General features: G+C 49.2%; 1 protein-coding gene across 3 annotated transcripts in view; it reads right to left on the reverse strand.

Annotated features, from left to right (window-relative positions):
- The window catches only part of FAM219A (family with sequence similarity 219 member A), a 191,622-nt gene that overhangs the window by 34,272 nt on the left and 135,374 nt on the right, over positions 1–21,976 (reverse strand). For all 3 annotated transcript variants that reach the window (XM_073682657.1, XM_073682646.1, XM_073682637.1), the window contains exons 3-5: positions 15,391–15,493; positions 15,224–15,304; positions 13,038–13,092 (exon numbers count right to left, since the gene is read on the reverse strand). In XM_073682657.1, coding sequence (XP_073538758.1) covers positions 13,038–13,092; positions 15,224–15,304; positions 15,391–15,493 — 239 coding nt within the window. The remainder of the gene's footprint in view (positions 1–13,037; positions 13,093–15,223; positions 15,305–15,390; positions 15,494–21,976) is intronic.

Below are 21,976 nucleotides of genomic sequence, written 5' to 3' on the forward strand. Positions count from 1 at the left end.
GCCCTGTATATATACACTGCACAGTACCACTCCTCCTGTCCTGTATATATACACTGCACAGTACCACTCCTCCTGTCCTGTATATATACACTGCACAGTAACACTCCTCCTGTCCTGTATATATACACTGCACAGTACCACTCCTCCTGTCCTGTATATATACACTGCACAGTACCACTCCTCCTGTCCTGTATATATACACTGCACAGTACCACTCCTCCTGTCCTGTATATATACACTGCACAGTACCACTCCTCCTGTCCTGTATATATACACTGCACAGTACCACTCCTCCTGTCCTGTATATATACACTGCACAGTACCACTCCTCCTGTCCTGTATATATACACTGCACAGTACCACTCCTCCTGTCCTGTATATATACACTGCACAGTACCACTCCTCCTGTCCTGTATATATACACTGCACAGTACCACTCCTCCTGTTCCTGTATATATACACTGCACGGTACCACTCCTCCTGTCCTGTATATATACACTGCACAGTACCACTCCTCCTGTCCTGTATATATACACTGCACAGTACCACTCCCTCCTCCTGTATATATACACTGCACAGTACCACTCCTCCTGTCCTGTATATATACACTGCACAGTACCACTCCTCCTGTCCTGTATATATACTCTGCACAGTACCACTCCTCCTGTCCTGTATATATACACTGCACGGTACCACTCCTCCTGTCCTGTATATATACACTGCACAGTACCACTCCTCCTGTCCTGTATATATACACTGCACAGTACCACTCCTCCTGTCCTGTATATATACACTGCACAGTACCACTCCTCCTGTCCTGTATATATACACTGCACAGTACCACTCCTCCTGTCCTGTATATATACACTGCACGGTACCACTCCTCCTGTCCTGTATATATACACTGCACAGTACCACTCCTCCTGTCCTGTATATATACACTGCACAGTACCACTCCTGTCCTGTATATATACACTGCACAGTACCACTCCTCCTGTCCTGTATATATACACTGCACAGTACCACTCCTGTCCTGTATATATACACTGCACAGTACCACTTCTCCTGTCCTGTATATATACACTGCACAGTACCACTCCTCCTGTCCTGTATATATACACTGCACAGTACCACTCCTCCTGTCCTGTATACATACACTGCACAGTACCACTCCTCCTGTCCTGTATATATACACTGCACAGTACCACTCCTCCTGTCCTGTATATATATACTGCACAGTACCACTCCTCCTGTCCTGTATATATACACTGCACAGTCCTCCATTCCTTCCTGTCCTGTATATATACACTGCACAGTACCACTCCTCCTGTATATATACACTGCACAGTACCACTCCTCCTGTTCTGTATATATACTCTGCACAGTACCACTCCTCCTGTCCTGTATACATACACTGCACAGTACCACTCCTCCTGTCCTGTATATATACACTGCACAGTACCACTCCTCCTGTCCTGTATATATACACTGCACAGTACCACTCCCCCTGTCCTGTATATATACACTGCACAGTACCACTCCTCCTGTCCTGTATATATACACTGCACAGTACCACTCCTCCTGTCCTGTATATATACACTGCACAGTACCACTCCTCCTGTCCTGTATATATACACTGCACAGTACCACTCCTCCTGTCCTGTATATATACACTGCACAGTACCACTCCTCCTGTCCTGTATATATACACTGCACAGTACCACTCCCCCTGTCCTGTATATATACACTGCACAGTACCACTCCTCCTGTCCTGTATATATACACTGCACAGTACCACTCCTCCTGTCCTGTATATATACACTGCACAGTACCACTCCTCCTGTCCTGTATATATACACTGCACAGTACCACTCCTCCTGTCCTGTATATATACACTGCACAGTACCACTCCTCCTGTCCTGTATATATACACTGCACAGCACCACTCCTCCTGTCCTGTATATATACACTGCACAGTACCACTCCTCCTGCCCTGTATATATACACTGCACAGTACCACTCCTCCTGTCCTGTATATATACACTGCACAGTACCACTCCTCCTGTCCTGTATATATACACTGCACAGTACCACTCCTCCTGTCCTGTATATATACACTGCACAGTACCACTCCTCCTGTCCTGTATATATACACTGCACAGTACCACTCCTCCTGTCCTGTATATATACACTGCACAGTACCACTCCTCCTGTCCTGTATATATACACTGCACAGTACCACTCCTCCTGTCCTGTATATATACACTGCACAGTACCACTCCTCCTGTCCTGTATATATACACTGCACAGTACCACTCCTCCTGTCCTGTATATATACACTGCACAGTACCACTCCTCCTGCCCTGTATATATACACTGCACAGTACCACTCCTCCTGTCCTGTATATATACACTGCACAGTACCACTCCTCCTGTCCTGTATATATACACTGCACAGTACCACTCCTCCTGTCCTGTATATATACACTGCACAGTACCACTCCTCCTGTCCTGTATATATACACTGCACAGTACCACTCCTCCTGTCCTGTATATATACACTGCACAGTACCACTCCTCCTGTCCTGTATATATACACTGCACAGTACCACTCCTCCTGCCCTGTATATATACACTGCACAGTACCACTCCTCCTGTCCTGTATATATACACTGCACAGTACCACTCCTCCTGTCCTGTATATATACACTGCACAGTACCACTCCTCCTGTCCTGTATATATACACTGCACAGTACCACTCCTCCTGTCCTGTATATATACACTGCACAGTACCACTCCTCCTGTCCTGTATATATACACTGCACAGTACCACTCCTCCTGTCCTGTATATATACACTGCACAGTACCACTCCTCCTGTCCTGTATATATACACTGCACAGTACCACTCCTCCTGTCCTGTATATATACACTGCACAGTACCACTCCTCCTGTCCTGTATATATACACTGCACAGTACCACTCCTCCTGTCCTGTATATATACACTGCACAGTACCACTCCTCCTGTCCTGTATATATACACTGCACAGTGCCACTCCTCCTGTCCTGTATATATACACTGCACAGCGCCACTCCTCCTGTCCTGTATATATACACTGCACAGCGCCACTCCTCCTGTCCTGTATATATACACTGCACAGCGCCACTCCTCCTGTCCTGTATATATACACTGCACAGTACCACTCCTCCTGTCCTGTATATATACACTGCACAGTACCACTCCTCCTGTCCTGTATATATACACTGCACAGTACCACTCCTCCTGTCCTGTGTATATACACTGCACAGCACCACTCCCCCTGTCCTGTATATATACACTGCACAGTACCACTCCTCCTGTATATATACACTGCACAGTACCACTCCTCCTGTCCTGTATATATACACTGCACAGTACCACTCCTCCTGTATATATACACTGCACAGTACCACTCCTCCTGTCCTGTATATATACACTGCACAGTACCACTCCTCCTGTATATATACACTGCACAGTACCACTCCTCCTGTCCTGTATATATACACTGCACAGTACCACTCCTCCTGTCCTGTATATATACACTGCACAGTACCACTCCTGCTGTCCTGTATATATACACTGCACAGTACCACTCCTCCTGTCCTGTATATATACACTGCACAGCACCACTCCTCCTGTCCTGTATATATACACTGCACAGTACCACTCCCCCTGTCCTGTATATATACACTGCACAGTACCACTCCTCCTGTCCTGTATATATACACTGCACAGTACCACTCCTCCTGTTCTGTATATATACACTGCACGGTACCACTCCTCCTGTCCTGTATATATACACTGCACAGTACCACTCCCCCTGTCCTGTATATATACACTGCACAGTACCACTCCTCCTGTCCTGTATATATACACTGCACAGTACCACTCCTCCTGTTCTGTATATATACACTGCACGGTACCACTCCTCCTGTCCTGTATATATACACTGCACAGTACCACTCCTCCTGTCCTGTATATACACTGCACAGTACCACTCCTCCTGTCCTGTATATATACACTGCACAGTACCACTCCTCCTGTCCTGTATATATACACTGCACAGTACCACTCCTCCTGTCCTGTGTATATACACTGCACAGCACCACTCCCCCTGTCCTGTATATATACACTGCACAGTACCACTCCTCCTGTATATATACACTGCACAGTACCACTCCTCCTGTCCTGTATATATACACTGCACAGTACCACTCCTCCTGTATATATACACTGCACAGTACCACTCCTCCTGTATATATACACTGCACAGTACCACTCCTCCTGTCCTGTATATATACACTGCACAGTACCACTCCTCCTGTATATATACACTGCACAGTACCACTCCTCCTGTCCTGTATATATACACTGCACAGTACCACTCCTCCTGTCCTGTATATATACACTGCACAGTACCACTCCTGCTGTCCTGTATATATACACTGCACAGTACCACTCCTCCTGTCCTGTATATATACACTGCACAGCACCACTCCTCCTGTCCTGTATATATACACTGCACAGTACCACTCCCCCTGTCCTGTATATATACACTGCACAGTACCACTCCTCCTGTCCTGTATATATACACTGCACAGTACCACTCCTCCTGTTCTGTATATATACACTGCACGGTACCACTCCTCCTGTCCTGTATATATACACTGCACAGTACCACTCCCCCTGTCCTGTATATATACACTGCACAGTACCACTCCTCCTGTCCTGTATATATACACTGCACAGTACCACTCCTCCTGTTCTGTATATATACACTGCACGGTACCACTCCTCCTGTCCTGTATATATACACTGCACGATACCACTCCTCCTGTCCTGTATATACACTGCACAGTACCACTCCTCCTGTCCTGTATATATACACTGCACAGTACCACTCCTCCTGTCCTGTATATATACACTGCACAGTACCACTGCTCCTGTTCTGTATATATACACTGCACGGTACCACTCCTTCTGTCCTGTATATATACACTGCACAGTACCACTCCTCCTGTCCTGTATATATACACTGCACAGTACCACTCCTCCTGTCCTGTATATATACACTGCACAGTACCACTCCTCCTGTTCTGTATATATACACTGCACAGTACCACTCCTCCTGTTCTGTATATATACACTGCACAGTACCACTCCTCCTGTCCTGTATATATACATTGCACAGTACCACTCCTCCTGTCCTGTATATATACACTGCACAGTACCACTCCTCCTGTATATCTAAACTGCACAGTACCACTCCTCCTGTCCTGTATATATACACTGTACAGTACCACTCCTCCTGTATATGTACACTGCACGGTACCACTCCTCCTGTCCTGTATATATACTCTGCACAGTACCACTCCTCCTGTCCTGTATATATACTCTGCACAGTACCACTCCTCCTGTCCTGTATATATACACTGCACAGTACCACTCCTCCTGTCCTGTATATATACACTGCACAGCACCACTCCTCCTGTCCTGTATATATACACTGCACAGTACCACTCCTCCTGTCCTGTATATATACACTGCACAGTACCACTCCTCCTGTATATGTACACTGCACGGTACCACTCCTCCTGTCCTGTATATATACACTGCACAGTACCACTCCTCCTGTATATGTACACTGCACGGTACCACTCCTCCTGTCCTGTATATATACACTGCACAGTACCACTCCTCCTGTCCTGTATATATACACTGCACAGTACCACTCCTCCTGTATATGTACACTGCACGGTACCACTCCTCCTGTCCTGTATATATACTCTGCACAGTACCACTATTCCTGTCCTGTATATATACTCTGCACAGTACCACTCCTCCTGTCCTGTATATATACACTGCACGGTACCACTCCTCCTGTCCTGTATATATACACTGCACAGTACCACTCCTCCTGTCCTGTATATATACACTGCACAGTACCACTCCTCCTGTCCTGTATATATACACTGCACAGTACCACTCCTCCTGTCCTGTATATATACACTGCACAGTACCACTCCTCCTGTCCTGTATATATACACTGCACAGTACCACTCCTCCTGTCCTGTATATATACACTGCACAGTACCACTCCTCCTGTCCTGTATATATACACTGCACAGTACCACTCCTCCTGTCCTGTATATATACACTGCACAGTACCACTCCTCCTGTCCTGTATATATACACTGCACAGTACCACTCCTCCTGTCCTGTATATATACACTGCACAGTACCACTCCTCCTGCCCTGTATATATACACTGCACAGTACCACTCCTCCTGTCCTGTATATATACACTGCACAGTACCACTCCTCCTGTCCTGTATATATACACTGCACAGTACCACTCCTCCTGTCCTGTATATATACACTGCACAGTACCACTCCTCCTGTCCTGTATATATACACTGCACAGTACCACTCCTCCTGTCCTGTATATATACACTGCACAGTACCACTCCTCCTGTCCTGTATATATACACTGCACAGTACCACTCCTCCTGCCCTGTATATATACACTGCACAGTACCACTCCTCCTGTCCTGTATATATACACTGCACAGTACCACTCCTCCTGTCCTGTATATATACACTGCACAGTACCACTCCTCCTGTCCTGTATATATACACTGCACAGTACCACTCCTCCTGTCCTGTATATATACACTGCACAGTACCACTCCTCCTGTCCTGTATATATACACTGCACAGTACCACTCCTCCTGTCCTGTATATATACACTGCACAGTACCACTCCTCCTGTCCTGTATATATACACTGCACAGTACCACTCCTCCTGTCCTGTATATATACACTGCACAGTACCACTCCTCCTGTCCTGTATATATACACTGCACAGTACCACTCCTCCTGTCCTGTATATATACACTGCACAGTACCACTCCTCCTGTCCTGTATATATACACTGCACAGCGCCACTCCTCCTGTCCTGTATATATACACTGCACAGCGCCACTCCTCCTGTCCTGTATATATACACTGCACAGCGCCACTCCTCCTGTCCTGTATATATACACTGCACAGTACCACTCCTCCTGTCCTGTATATATACACTGCACAGTACCACTCCTCCTGTCCTGTATATATACACTGCACAGTACCACTCCTCCTGTCCTGTGTATATACACTGCACAGCACCACTCCCCCTGTCCTGTATATATACACTGCACAGTACCACTCCTCCTGTATATATACACTGCACAGTACCACTCCTCCTGTCCTGTATATATACACTGCACAGTACCACTCCTCCTGTATATATACACTGCACAGTACCACTCCTCCTGTCCTGTATATATACACTGCACAGTACCACTCCTCCTGTATATATACACTGCACAGTACCACTCCTCCTGTCCTGTATATATACACTGCACAGTACCACTCCTCCTGTCCTGTATATATACACTGCACAGTACCACTCCTGCTGTCCTGTATATATACACTGCACAGTACCACTCCTCCTGTCCTGTATATATACACTGCACAGCACCACTCCTCCTGTCCTGTATATATACACTGCACAGTACCACTCCCCCTGTCCTGTATATATACACTGCACAGTACCACTCCTCCTGTCCTGTATATATACACTGCACAGTACCACTCCTCCTGTTCTGTATATATACACTGCACGGTACCACTCCTCCTGTCCTGTATATATACACTGCACAGTACCACTCCCCCTGTCCTGTATATATACACTGCACAGTACCACTCCTCCTGTCCTGTATATATACACTGCACAGTACCACTCCTCCTGTTCTGTATATATACACTGCACGGTACCACTCCTCCTGTCCTGTATATATACACTGCACAGTACCACTCCTCCTGTCCTGTATATACACTGCACAGTACCACTCCTCCTGTCCTGTATATATACACTGCACAGTACCACTCCTCCTGTCCTGTATATATACACTGCACAGTACCACTCCTCCTGTCCTGTGTATATACACTGCACAGCACCACTCCCCCTGTCCTGTATATATACACTGCACAGTACCACTCCTCCTGTATATATACACTGCACAGTACCACTCCTCCTGTCCTGTATATATACACTGCACAGTACCACTCCTCCTGTATATATACACTGCACAGTACCACTCCTCCTGTCCTGTATATATACACTGCACAGTACCACTCCTCCTGTATATATACACTGCACAGTACCACTCCTCCTGTCCTGTATATATACACTGCACAGTACCACTCCTCCTGTCCTGTATATATACTCTGCACAGTACCACTCCTGCTGTCCTGTATATATACACTGCACAGTACCACTCCTCCTGTCCTGTATATATACACTGCACAGCACCACTCCTCCTGTCCTGTATATATACACTGCACAGTACCACTCCCCCTGTCCTGTATATATACACTGCACAGTACCACTCCTCCTGTCCTGTATATATACACTGCACAGTACCACTCCTCCTGTTCTGTATATATACACTGCACGGTACCACTCCTCCTGTCCTGTATATATACACTGCACAGTACCACTCCCCCTGTCCTGTATATATACACTGCACAGTACCACTCCTCCTGTCCTGTATATATACACTGCACAGTACCACTCCTCCTGTTCTGTATATATACACTGCACGGTACCACTCCTCCTGTCCTGTATATATACACTGCACGATACCACTCCTCCTGTCCTGTATATACACTGCACAGTACCACTCCTCCTGTCCTGTATATATACACTGCACAGTACCACTCCTCCTGTCCTGTATATATACACTGTACAGTACCACTCCTCCTGTTCTGTATATATACACTGCACGGTACCACTCCTTCTGTCCTGTATATATACACTGCACAGTACCACTCCTCCTGTCCTGTATATATACACTGCACAGTACCACTCCTCCTGTCCTGTATATATACACTGCACAGTACCACTCCTCCTGTTCTGTATATATACACTGCACAGTACCACTCCTCCTGTTCTGTATATATACACTGCACAGTACCACTCCTCCTGTCCTGTATATATACATTGCACAGTACCACTCCTCCTGTCCTGTATATATACACTGCACAGTACCACTCCTCCTGTATATCTAAACTGCACAGTACCACTCCTCCTGTCCTGTATATATACACTGCACAGTACCACTCCTCCTGTATATGTACACTGCACGGTACCACTCCTCCTGTCCTGTATATATACTCTGCACAGTACCACTCCTCCTGTCCTGTATATATACTCTGCACAGTACCACTCCTCCTGTCCTGTATATATACACTGCACAGTACCACTCCTCCTGTCCTGTATATATACACTGCACAGCACCACTCCTCCTGTCCTGTATATATACACTGCACAGTACCACTCCTCCTGTCCTGTATATATACACTGCACAGTACCACTCCTCCTGTATATGTACACTGCACGGTACCACTCCTCCTGTCCTGTATATATACACTGCACAGTACCACTCCTCCTGTATATGTACACTGCACGGTACCACTCCTCCTGTCCTGTATATATACACTGCACAGTACCACTCCTCCTGTCCTGTATATATACACTGCACAGTACCACTCCTCCTGTATATGTACACTGCACGGTACCACTCCTCCTGTCCTGTATATATACTCTGCACAGTACCACTATTCCTGTCCTGTATATATACTCTGCACAGTACCACTCCTCCTGTCCTGTATATATACACTGCACGGTACCACTCCTCCTGTCCTGTATATATACACTGCACAGTACCACTCCTCCTGTCCTGTATATATACACTGCACAGTACCACTCCTCCTGTCCTGTATATATACACTGCACAGTACCACTCCTCCTGTCCTGTATATATACACTGCACAGTACCACTCCTCCTGTATATGTACACTGCACGGTACCACTCCTCCTGTCCTGTATATATACACTGCACAGTACCACTCCTCCTGTCCTGTATATATACACTGCACAGTACCACTCCTCCTGTCCTGTATATATACACTGCACAGTACCACTCCTCCTGTATATGTACACTGCACGGTACCACTCCTCCTGTCCTGTATATATACTCTGCACAGTACCACTATTCCTGTCCTGTATATATACTCTGCACAGTACCACTCCTCCTGTCCTGTATATATACACTGCACGGTACCACTCCTCCTGTCCTGTATATATACACTGCACAGTACCACTCCTCCTGTCCTGTATATATACACTGCACAGTACCACTCCTCCTGTCCTGTATATATACACTGCACAGTACCACTCCTCCTGTCCTGTATATATACACTGCACAGTACCACTCCTCCTGTCCTGTATATATACACTGCACGGTACCACTCCTCCTGTCCTGTATATATATACTGCACAGTACCACTCCTCCTGTCCTGTATATATACACTGCACAGTACCACTCCTGTCCTGTATATATACACTGCACAGTACCACTCCTCCTGTCCTGTATATATACACTGCACAGTACCACTCCTCCTGTATATATACACTGCACAGTACCACTTCTCCTGTCCTGTATATATACACTGCACAGTACCACTCCTCCTGTCCTGTATATATACACTGCACAGTACCACTCCTCCAGTATATATACACTGCACAGTACCACTTCTCCTGTCCTGTATATATACACTGCACAGTACCACTCCTCCTGTCCTGTATATATACACTGCACAGTACCACTCCTCCTGTATATATACACTGCACAGTACCACTCCTCCTGTCCTGTATATATACACTGCACAGTACCACTCCCCCTGTCCTGTATATATACACTGCACAGTACCACTCCTCCTGTCCTGTATATATACTCTGCACAGTACCACTCCTCCTGTCCTGTATACATACACTGCAAAGTACCACTCCTCCTGTCCTGTATATATACACTGCACAGTACCACTCCTCCTGTCCTGTATATATATACTGCACAGTACCACTCCTCCTGTATATATACACTGCACAGTACCACTCCTCCTGTTCTGTATATATACTCTGCACAGTACCACTCCTCCTGTCCTGTATACATACACTGCACAGTACCACTCCTCCTGTCCTGTATATATACACTGCACAGTACCACTCCCCCTGTCCTGTATATATACACTGCACAGTACCACTCCTCCTGTCCTGTATATATACACTGCACAGTACCACTCCCCCTGTCCTGTATATATACACTGCACAGTACCACTCCTCCTGTCCTGTATATATACACTGCACAGTACCACTCCTCCTGTCCTGTATATATACACTGCACAGTACCACTCCTCCTGTCCTGTATATATACACTGCACAGTACCACTCCTCCTGTCCTGTATATATACACTGCACAGTACCACTCCTCCTGTCCTGTATATATACACTGCACAGTACCACTCCCCCTGTCCTGTATATATACACTGCACAGTACAACTCCTCCTGTCCTGTATATATACACTGCACAGTACCACTCCTCCTGTCCTGTATATATACACTGCACAGTACCACTCCTCCTGTCCTGTATATATACACTGCACAGTACCACTCCTCCTGTCCTGTATATATACACTGCACAGTACCACTCCTCCTGTCCTGTATATATACACTGCACAGCACCACTCCTCCTGTCCTGTATATATACACTGCACAGTACCACTCCTCCTGCCCTGTATATATACACTGCACAGTACCACTCCTCCTGTCCTGTATATATACACTGCACAGTACCACTCCTCCTGTCCTGTATATATACACTGCACAGTACCACCACTCCTGTCCTGTATATATACACTGCACAGTACCACTCCTCTTGTCCTGTATATATACACTGCACAGTACCACTCCTCCTGTCCTGTATATATACACTGCACAGTACCACTCCTCCTGTCCTGTATATATACACTGCACAGTACCACTCCTCCTGTATATGTACACTGCACGGTACCACTCCTCCTGTCCTGTATATATACTCTGCACAGTACCACTATTCCTGTCCTGTATATATACTCTGCACAGTACCACTCCTCCTGTCCTGTATATATACACTGCACGGTACCACTCCTCCTGTCCTGTATATATACACTGCACAGTACCACTCCTCCTGTCCTGTATATATACACTGCACAGTACCACTCCTCCTGTCCTGTATATATACACTGCACAGTACCACTCCTCCTGTCCTGTATATATACACTGCACAGTACCACTCCTCCTGTCCTGTATATATACACTGCACGGTACCACTCCTCCTGTCCTGTATATATACACTGCACGGTACCACTCCTCCTGTCCTGTATATATATACTGCACAGTACCACTCCTCCTGTCCTGTATATATACACTGCACAGTACCACTATTCCTGTCCTGTATATATACACTGCACAGTACCACTCCTCCTGTCCTGTATATATACACTGCACAGTACCACTCCTGTCCTGTATATATACACTGCACAGTACCACTCCTCCTGTCCTGTATATATACACTGCACAGTACCACTCCTCCTGTATATATACACTGCACAGTACCACTTCTCCTGTCCTGTATATATACACTGCACAGTACCACTCCTCCTGTCCTGTATATATACACTGCACAGTACCACTCCTCCAGTATATATACACTGCACAGTACCACTTCTCCTGTCCTGTATATATACACTGCACAGTACCACTCCTCCTGTCCTGTATATATACACTGCACAGTACCACTCCTCCTGTCCTGTATATATACACTGCACAGTACCACTCCTCCTGTCCTGTATATATACACTGCACAGTACCACTCCCCCTGTCCTGTATATATACACTGCACAGTACCACTCCTCCTGTCCTGTATATATACTCTGCACAGTACCACTCCTCCTGTCCTGTATACTTTCCAGTCTGATGATTAGGGGTAGGATAAGAAGTCACCCGGTTGTCTATAGAGGTGGACAGTCTCACATCACATACAGAATAAATCTCGGTCTGGGGTGAAGGACCTACCTCAGCGGATGAGTAACCTGAAGACGAATATCGAGACATGTCAAAGTCATCATCACTAGTGAGATATAAAAATAGTAAGGAAAGTAAGTAAGAGGGAAGACAGATCCAAGATAGATAGATATGAAATGCATACATACAGCATCCACCAAAAGTTTGTACACCCCTATTCATGCAGTGGTTTTCCTTTTTCTTATTGGAATGTGCACATTGTAAATTCAGACTGAAGACGGCAAAACCAGGAAGGAAAGAAGCTACAATGTGCACAGTCAAAGAAGAAGACGGAAATCAGGGAAGGAAAGAAGCTACAATGTGCACAGTCCAACAAGAAGAAGGAAACCAGGGAAGGAAAGAAGCTACAATGTGCACAGTCCAACAAGAAGAAGGAAACCAGGGAAGGAAAGAAGCTACAATGTGCACAGTCCAACAAGAAGAAGGAAACCAGGGAAGGAACGAAGCTACAATGTGCACAGTCCAACAAGAAGAAGGAAACCAGGGAAGGAAAGAAGCTACAATGTGCACAGTCCAACAAGAAGAAGGAAACCAGGGAAGGAAAGAAGCTACAATGTGCACAGTCCAACAAGAAGAAGGAAACCAGGGAAGGAAAGAAGCTACAATGTGCACAGTCCAACAAGAAGAAGGAAACCAGGGAAGGAAAGAAGCTACAATGTGCACAGTCCAACAAGAAGAAGGAAACCAGGAAGGAAAGAAGCTACAATGTGCACAGTCCAACAAGAAGAAGGAAACCAGGGAAGGAAATAAGCTACAATGTGCACAGTCCAACAAGAAGGAAACCAGGAAGGAAAGAAGCTACAATGTGCACAGTCCAACAAGAAGAAGGAAACCAGGGAAGGAAAGAAGCTACAATGTGCACAGTCCAACAAGAAGGAAACCAGGGAAGGAAAGAAGCTACAATGTGCACAGTCCAACAAGAAGAAGGAAACCAGGAAGGAAAGAAGCTACAATGTGCACAGTCCAAGAAGAAGACGGAAACCAGGGAAGGAAAGAAGCTACAATGTGCACAGTCCAACAAGAAGAAGGAAACCAGGGAAGGAAAGAAGCAAGCTACAATGTGCACAGTCCAACAAGAAGAAGGAAACCAGGGAAGGAAAGAAGCTACAATGTGCACAGTCCAACAAGAAGAAGGAAACCAGGAAGGAAAGAAGCTACAATATGCACAGTCCAACAAGAAGAAGGAAACCAGGAAGGAAAGAAGCTACAATGTGCACAGTCCAACAAGAAGAAGGAAACCAGGGAAGGAAAGAAGCTACAATGTGCACAGTCCAACAAGAAGAAGGAAACCAGGGAAGGAAAGAAGCTACAATGTGCACAGTCCAACAAGAAGAAGGAAACCAGGGAAGGAAAGAAGCTACAATGTGCACAGTCTAACAAGAAGAAGGAAACCACGGAAGGAAAGAAGCTACAATGTGCACAGTCCAACAAGAAGAAGGAAACCAGGAAGGAAAGAAGCTACAATGTGCACAGTCTAACAAGAAGAAGGAAACCAGGAAGGAAAGAAGCTACAATGTGCACAGTCTAACAAGAAGAAGGAAACCAGGAAGGAAAGAAGCTACAATGTGCACAGTCCAACAAGAAGAAGGAAACCAGGGAAGGAAAGAAGCTACAATGTGCACAGTCCAACAAGAAGAAGGAAACCAGGGAAGGAAAGAAGCTACAATGTGCACAGTCTAACAAGAAGAATGAAACCACGGAAGGAAAGAAGCTACAATGTGCACAGTCCAACAAGAAGAAGGAAACCAGGAAGGAAAGAAGCTACAATGTGCACAGTCCAACAAGAAGAAGGAAACCAGGAAGGAAAGAAGCTACAATGTGCACAGTCTAACAAGAAGAAGGAAACCAGGAAGGAAAGAAGCTACAATGTGCACAGTCCAACAAGAAGAAGGAAACCAGGGAAGGAGCAGCGCAGCCCAAAAAGATAATAGATAGATAATAGATAGATGATAGATAGATGATAGATAATAGATGATAGATAGATGATAGATAGATAATACATAGATAGATAGATGATAGATAGATAGATGATAGATAGATAATAGATAGATAGATGATAGATGATAGATAGATGATAGATAGATAATAGATAGATGATAGATAATAGATAGATAGATAATAGATGATAGATAGATGATAGATAATAGATAGATAATAGATAGATGATAGACCGTTACCTGTCTGTGTCCAGGGCTACGAGCGGCTTCTCGTCGGGGCTCTGGTCTAGAGAGGAGTATCCTTTGTTCGGGACGACCAGTCTGGGAAATAATGAGACATATAATGTATGAGTACACTCGGCACAGCAGGGGGCGCCGTGGCGCACACATCCGCGGGGGAGCGGTACCTTGTTCGGGCCATGACGTTGTTCTTTTTGGGCTGCTGATTCACCGGACTGCCGACATTCCCGTTCTTCAGTGACCCCTTCCGGGCCATCTCCCGCTGCTTCTCTGTAACGGAGCGTAATAAGATTGTTATTAAACAAGAGAAGGAACAGAGAACAGGAGGCAAGAGCAGTGGGGACCGGACCCCCATTATATGTATACAAGGAGCCGGACCCCAAAATGAGGACCAGATATACAGTAAATATCAGCTACAATCACAGGGTCCATGCGTCTTCTCATGTATCGGGGGGATTAACCCTTCCAGGACCAGTACACAGCACTGACATGTCTTATACTCTCTCCAGTCACCTCTAGAGCTGTATTCACAGTTCTGCTGGCCCACACAACAGACAACAAGCTTAGACACAATCCACTGTAGATTACAGAAGTGTTTTATAAAAGAAACGCTCAATTATGTTCCTGGGGGGTCACATTCACAAAAAGGCAGCCGAACCCCAGCACAAACTCCGGAGAGCAAACAGGAAGCAGAATTAGGAGCGCAGCTCTGCAGGGGAGTTGTGTAGCTTTTGGTGACATGATGGAGCGGCTGCTGTGGGCTTCTGCTATGCACCCTGTGGGTGGTCCCGAACTCGCTGTAGCCTCTCCCAGCACTACGGCCCCCTCTGATCTGACAATCCCGTATTCCCCTCACATGTTTCTCGTGACCTTTCCTCTCGTCTCGATGACCTTCAGTAAATAAGAATTAAGAGCAGAAAACAAGATAAAAACCGTTCAATAAAGGCATGAACGAGACGGCGAGAAAGGAGCGATCAACCACCGAGGACAGAAGAGAGGGGGCCGAGAAACCAGATCATATCACAGCGGGGGGCTACACCGCACCCTGCTACTGCGGGGGGCTACACACCGCACCCTGCTACTGCGGGGGGCTACACACCGCACCCTGCTACTGAGGGGGGATACACACCGCACCCTGCTACTGCGGGGGGCTACACACCGCACCCTGCTACTGCGGGGGGCTACACACCGCACCCTGCTACTGAGGGGGGCTACACACCGCACCCTGCTACTGCGGGGGGCTACACACCGCACCCTGCTACTGAGGGGGGCTACACACCGCACCCTGCTACTGAGGGGGGCTACACACCGCACCCTGCTACTGCGGGGGGCCACACACCGCACCCTGCTACTGCGGGGGGCTACACACCGCACCCTGCTACTGAGGGGGGCTACACACCGCACCCTGCTACTGAGGGGGGCTACACACCGCACCCTGCTACTGCGGGGGGCTACACACCGCACCCTGCTACTGAGGGGGGATACACACCGCACCCTGCTACTGAGGGGGGCTACACACCGCACCCTGCTACTGCGGGGGGCTACACACCGTACCCTGCTACTGAGGGGGGCTACACACCGCACCCTGCTACTGAGGGGGGATACACACCGCACCCTGCTACTGAGGGGGGCTACACACCGCACCCTGCTACTGCGGGGGGCTACACACCGTACTCTGCTACTGAGGGGGGATACACACCGCACCCTGCTACTGCGGGGGGCTACACATCGTACCCTGCTACTGAGGGGGGCTACACACCGCACCCTGCTACTGCGGGGGGCTACACACCGCACCCTGCTACTGAGGGGGGCTACACACCGCACCCTGCTACTGCAGGGGGCTACACACCGCACCCTGCTACTGAGGGGGGCTACACACCGCACCCTGCTACTGCGGGGGGCTACACACCGCACCCTGCTACTGAGGGGGGATACACACCGCACCCTGCTACTGAGGGGGGCTACACACCGCACCCTGCTACTGCGGGGGGCTACACACCGTACCCTGCTACTGAGGGGGGCTACACACCGCACCCTGCTACTGAGGGGGGCTACACACCGCACCCTGCTACTGAGGGGGGATACACACCGCACCCTGCTACTGAGGGGGGCTACACACCGCACCCTGCTACTGCGGGGGGCTACACACCGTACTCTGCTACTGAGGGGGGATACACACCGCACCCTGCTACTGCGGGGGGCTACACATCGTACCCTGCTACTGAGGGGGGCTACACACCGCACCCTGCTACTGCGGGGGGCCACACATCGTACCCTGCTACTGAGGGGGGCTACACACCGCACCCTGCTACTGCAGGGGGCTACACACCGCACCCTGCTACTGAGGGGGGCTACACACCGCACCCTGCTACTGCGGGGGGCTACACACCGCACCCTGCTACTGAGGGGGGATACACACCGCACCCTGCTACTGAGGGGGGCTACACACCGCACCCTGCTACTGCGGGGGGCTACACACCGTACCCTGCTACTGAGGGGGGCTACACACCGCACCCTGCTACTGAGGGGGGCTACACACCGCACCCTGCTACTGAGGGGGGATACACACCGCACCCTGCTACTGAGGGGGGCTACACACCGCACCCTGCTACTGCGGGGGGCTACACACCGTACTCTGCTACTGAGGGGGGCTACACACCGCACCCTGCTACTGCGGGGGGCTACACATCGTACCCTGCTACTGAGGGGGGCTACACACCGCACCCTGCTACTGCGGGGGGCTACACATCGTACCCTGCTACTGAGGGGGGCTACACACCGCACCCTGCTACTGCGGAGTGTGGGAGGAACAACAGAAGGTCCTCCACGCACCTCACCTGTCCAGCTGGGGGTCCCTCCATACACCTCATCATCAGTCCTGCTGGGGGTCCTCCATACACTTCATCTGTTCTGCTGGGGGTCCCTCCATACACCTCATCTGTCCTGCTGGGGGTCCCTCCATACACCTCATCTGTCCTGCTGGGGGTCCTCCATACACATCACCTGTCCTGCTGGGGGTTCTATATACACATCACATGTCCTGCTGGGGGTCCTCCATACACCTCACCTGTCCTGCTGGGGGTCCTCCATACACCTCACCTGTCCTGCTGGGGGTCCGCCATACACTTCATCTGTCCTGCTGGGTGTCTCCTCCATACACCTCATCATCTGTCCTTTTGGGGGTCCTCCATACACCTCACCTGTCCTGCTGGGGGTCCTATATACACCTCACCTGTCCTGCTGGGTGTCTCCTCCATACACCTCACCTGTCCTGCTGGGGGTCCTCCATACACCTCACCTGTCCTGCTGGGGGTCCTATATACACCTCACCTGTCCTGCTGGGTGTCTCCTCCATACACCTCATCTGTCCTGCTGGGGGTCCTCCATACACATCACCTGTCCTGCTGGGGGTCCTATATACACCTCACCTGTCCTGCTGGGTGTCTCCTCCATACACCTCACCTGTCCTTCTGGGGGTCCTCCATACACCTCACCTGTCCTGCTGGGGGTCCTCCATACACCTCACCTGTCCTGCTGGGGGTCCTCCATACACCTCACCTGTCCTGCTGGGGGTCCTTCATACACCTCACCTGTCCTGCTGGGGGTCCTATATACACCTCACCTGTCCTGCTGGGTGTCTCCTCCAAACACCTCACCTGTCCTGCTGGGGGTCCTGTGTTAAGTGATCTCTTTTGATCACTGCTGCTCCTCAGTAACAGTATTTGCTTAATAACGGGGTTTTCTCACATGCTGCACATCCGCTCTGTCCTGTGATCAGCTGTCACGGGTATGTCAGAAGTGACAGATAGTCACCCTGTAGTTGGTTGCAGGAGATCTCTTCGTTTGGCATTACAGACAACTTCATAGAAGCTGCATCTCTAGGACCCAGCGGCTACCTTCCCTGGCCTCTGTGTATAAATACCTGCTGTGTGCCAGAGGGAGGTGCTGGCGATATTCATTACTCCTTGTGAAGGCTTGAGCAAGAGCAGTACTTCTTCCTCTCTGGTGCTAGAGGACGTGTGCGCATTTGTCTGGAGTCGACTAAAGCTAAGCTATTTCCCCTTGTCTGTTCCCCCTTGTAGTCTTTAGTGTTCAGTGGGGATTGACTAGCGCTCATCTCCTCCCTTCCCTAGCCAGGGCCATACGCTAGGGAAAGACAGGGCGAGGTACGCGTGCGGCGACTGGGGAAGAACCAATATAGGGACGTTGGTGGAGTCAGGGTGATAATAGATCAGCCTTGGAGGTCTCCACTTCTCCCTTTCCCCAGAGTCTGGGCTCACTTTCCCTCTTCCCTTTGTGTCTTTCCCATACTTTGTGTGACATCAGCACTATGGTATGTTCTATGGTCATCTTTGTTCACTCGCTGTTAACCCCTCGCCTGCCAGCATCCCGTGCTGATCCCCCTGCTCAGCAATGTCTCTTCTTGTAATCCAATTACCAGCTTTGGTTTCATCCGATTATCTGCATCCCCTCTGCAGGGTCTGGGGCTCAGACATCTGCTCTGCAAGGCTCCGTGCTCCAGCACTGATAAACAGTGCACACATAGCGCACACACACAGATACACCGCGCGCACACATAGCGCACACACACAGTGCACACACACAGATACACCGCACGCACTCACAGATACACCGCACGCACACATAGCGCACACACACAGATACACCGCACGCACACACACACAGATACACCGCACGCACTCACAGATACACCGCACGCACACACAGTGCACACACACAGATACACCGCACGCACTCACAGATACACCGCACGCACACACAGTGCACACACACAGATACACCGCACGCACACACACACAGATACACCGCACACACACACAGATACACCACACGCACACACACACAGATACACCGCACACACACACAGATACACCGCACGCACACACAGTGCACACACACAGATACACCGCACGCACTCACAGATACACCGCACGCACACACAGTGCACACACACAGATACACCGCACGCACACACACACAGATACACCGCACACACACACAGATACACCACACGCACACACACACAGATACACCGCACACACACACAGATACACCGCACACACACACAGATACACCGCACGCACACACACACAGATACACCGCACGCACTCACAGTGCACACACACAGATACACCGCACACACACACAGATACACCACACGCACACACACACAGATACACCGCACACACACACAGATACACCGCACACACACACAGATACACCGCACGCACACACAGTGCACACACACAGATACACCGCACGCACTCACAGATACACCGCACGCACACACAGTGCACACACACAGATACACCGCACGCACACACACACAGATACACCACACGCACACACAGATACACCGCACACACACACACACAGATACACCGCACGCACACACAGTGCACACACACAGATACACCGCACGCACTCACAGATACACCGCACGCACACACACAGATACAGCGCACGCACACACACACAGACACACCGCACGCACACACACACAGATACACCGCACACACACACACAGATACACCGCACGCACACACAGATACACCGCACGCACACACACACAGATACACCGCACACACACACACACAGATACACCGCACGCACACACAGATACACCGCACGCACACACACACAGATACACCGCACACACAGATACACCGCACACACACACAGATACACCGCGCGCGCACTCACAGATACACCGCACGCGCACTCAGATACGTCGCACGCACACACAGATACACCGCACGCACACACAGTGCACACACACAGATACACCGCACGCACACACACACAGATACACCGCACGCACACACAGATACACCGCACGCACACACACACAGATACACCGCACGCACACACACACAGATACACCGCACGCACACACACACAGATACACCGCACGCACACACACACAGATACACCGCACGCACACACAGATACACCGCACGCACACACACACAGATACACCGCACGCACACACAGATACGTCGCACGCACACACAGATACACCGCACGCACACACACAGATACACCGCACACACACACACAGATACACCGCACACACACAGATACACCGCACGCATACACAGATACACCGCACACACACACAGATACACCGCACACACACACAGATACACCGCACGCACACACACACAGATACACCGCACACACACACATACACCGCACGCACACACACACAGATACACCGCACGCACACACAGATACACCGCACGCACACACACACAGATACACCGCACGCACACACAGATACACCGCACGCACACACACAGATACACCGCACGCACACACACACAGATACACCGCACGCACACACACACAGATACACCGCACGCACACACACACAGATACACCGCACGCACACACACACAGATACACCGCACGCACACACAGATACACCGCACGCACACACACACAGATACACCGCACGCATACACAGATACACCGCACGCGCACTCAGATACGTCGCACGCACACACAGATACACCGCACGCACACACACAGATACACCGCACACACACAGATACACCGCACACACACACACAGATACACCGCACACACACAGATACACCGCACGCATACACAGATACACCGCACACACACACAGATACACCGCACACACACACAGATACACCGCACGCACGCACACACAGATACACCGCACACACACACAGATACACCGCACGCACACACACACAGATA

Source organism: Phyllobates terribilis, unplaced genomic scaffold (genome assembly GCF_046119375.1).
Source record: "Phyllobates terribilis strain yellow unplaced genomic scaffold, ASM4611937v1 Scaffold_1__5_contigs__length_1240528914, whole genome shotgun sequence".
In the NCBI taxonomy this organism is placed as follows: domain Eukaryota; kingdom Metazoa; phylum Chordata; class Amphibia; order Anura; family Dendrobatidae; genus Phyllobates; species Phyllobates terribilis.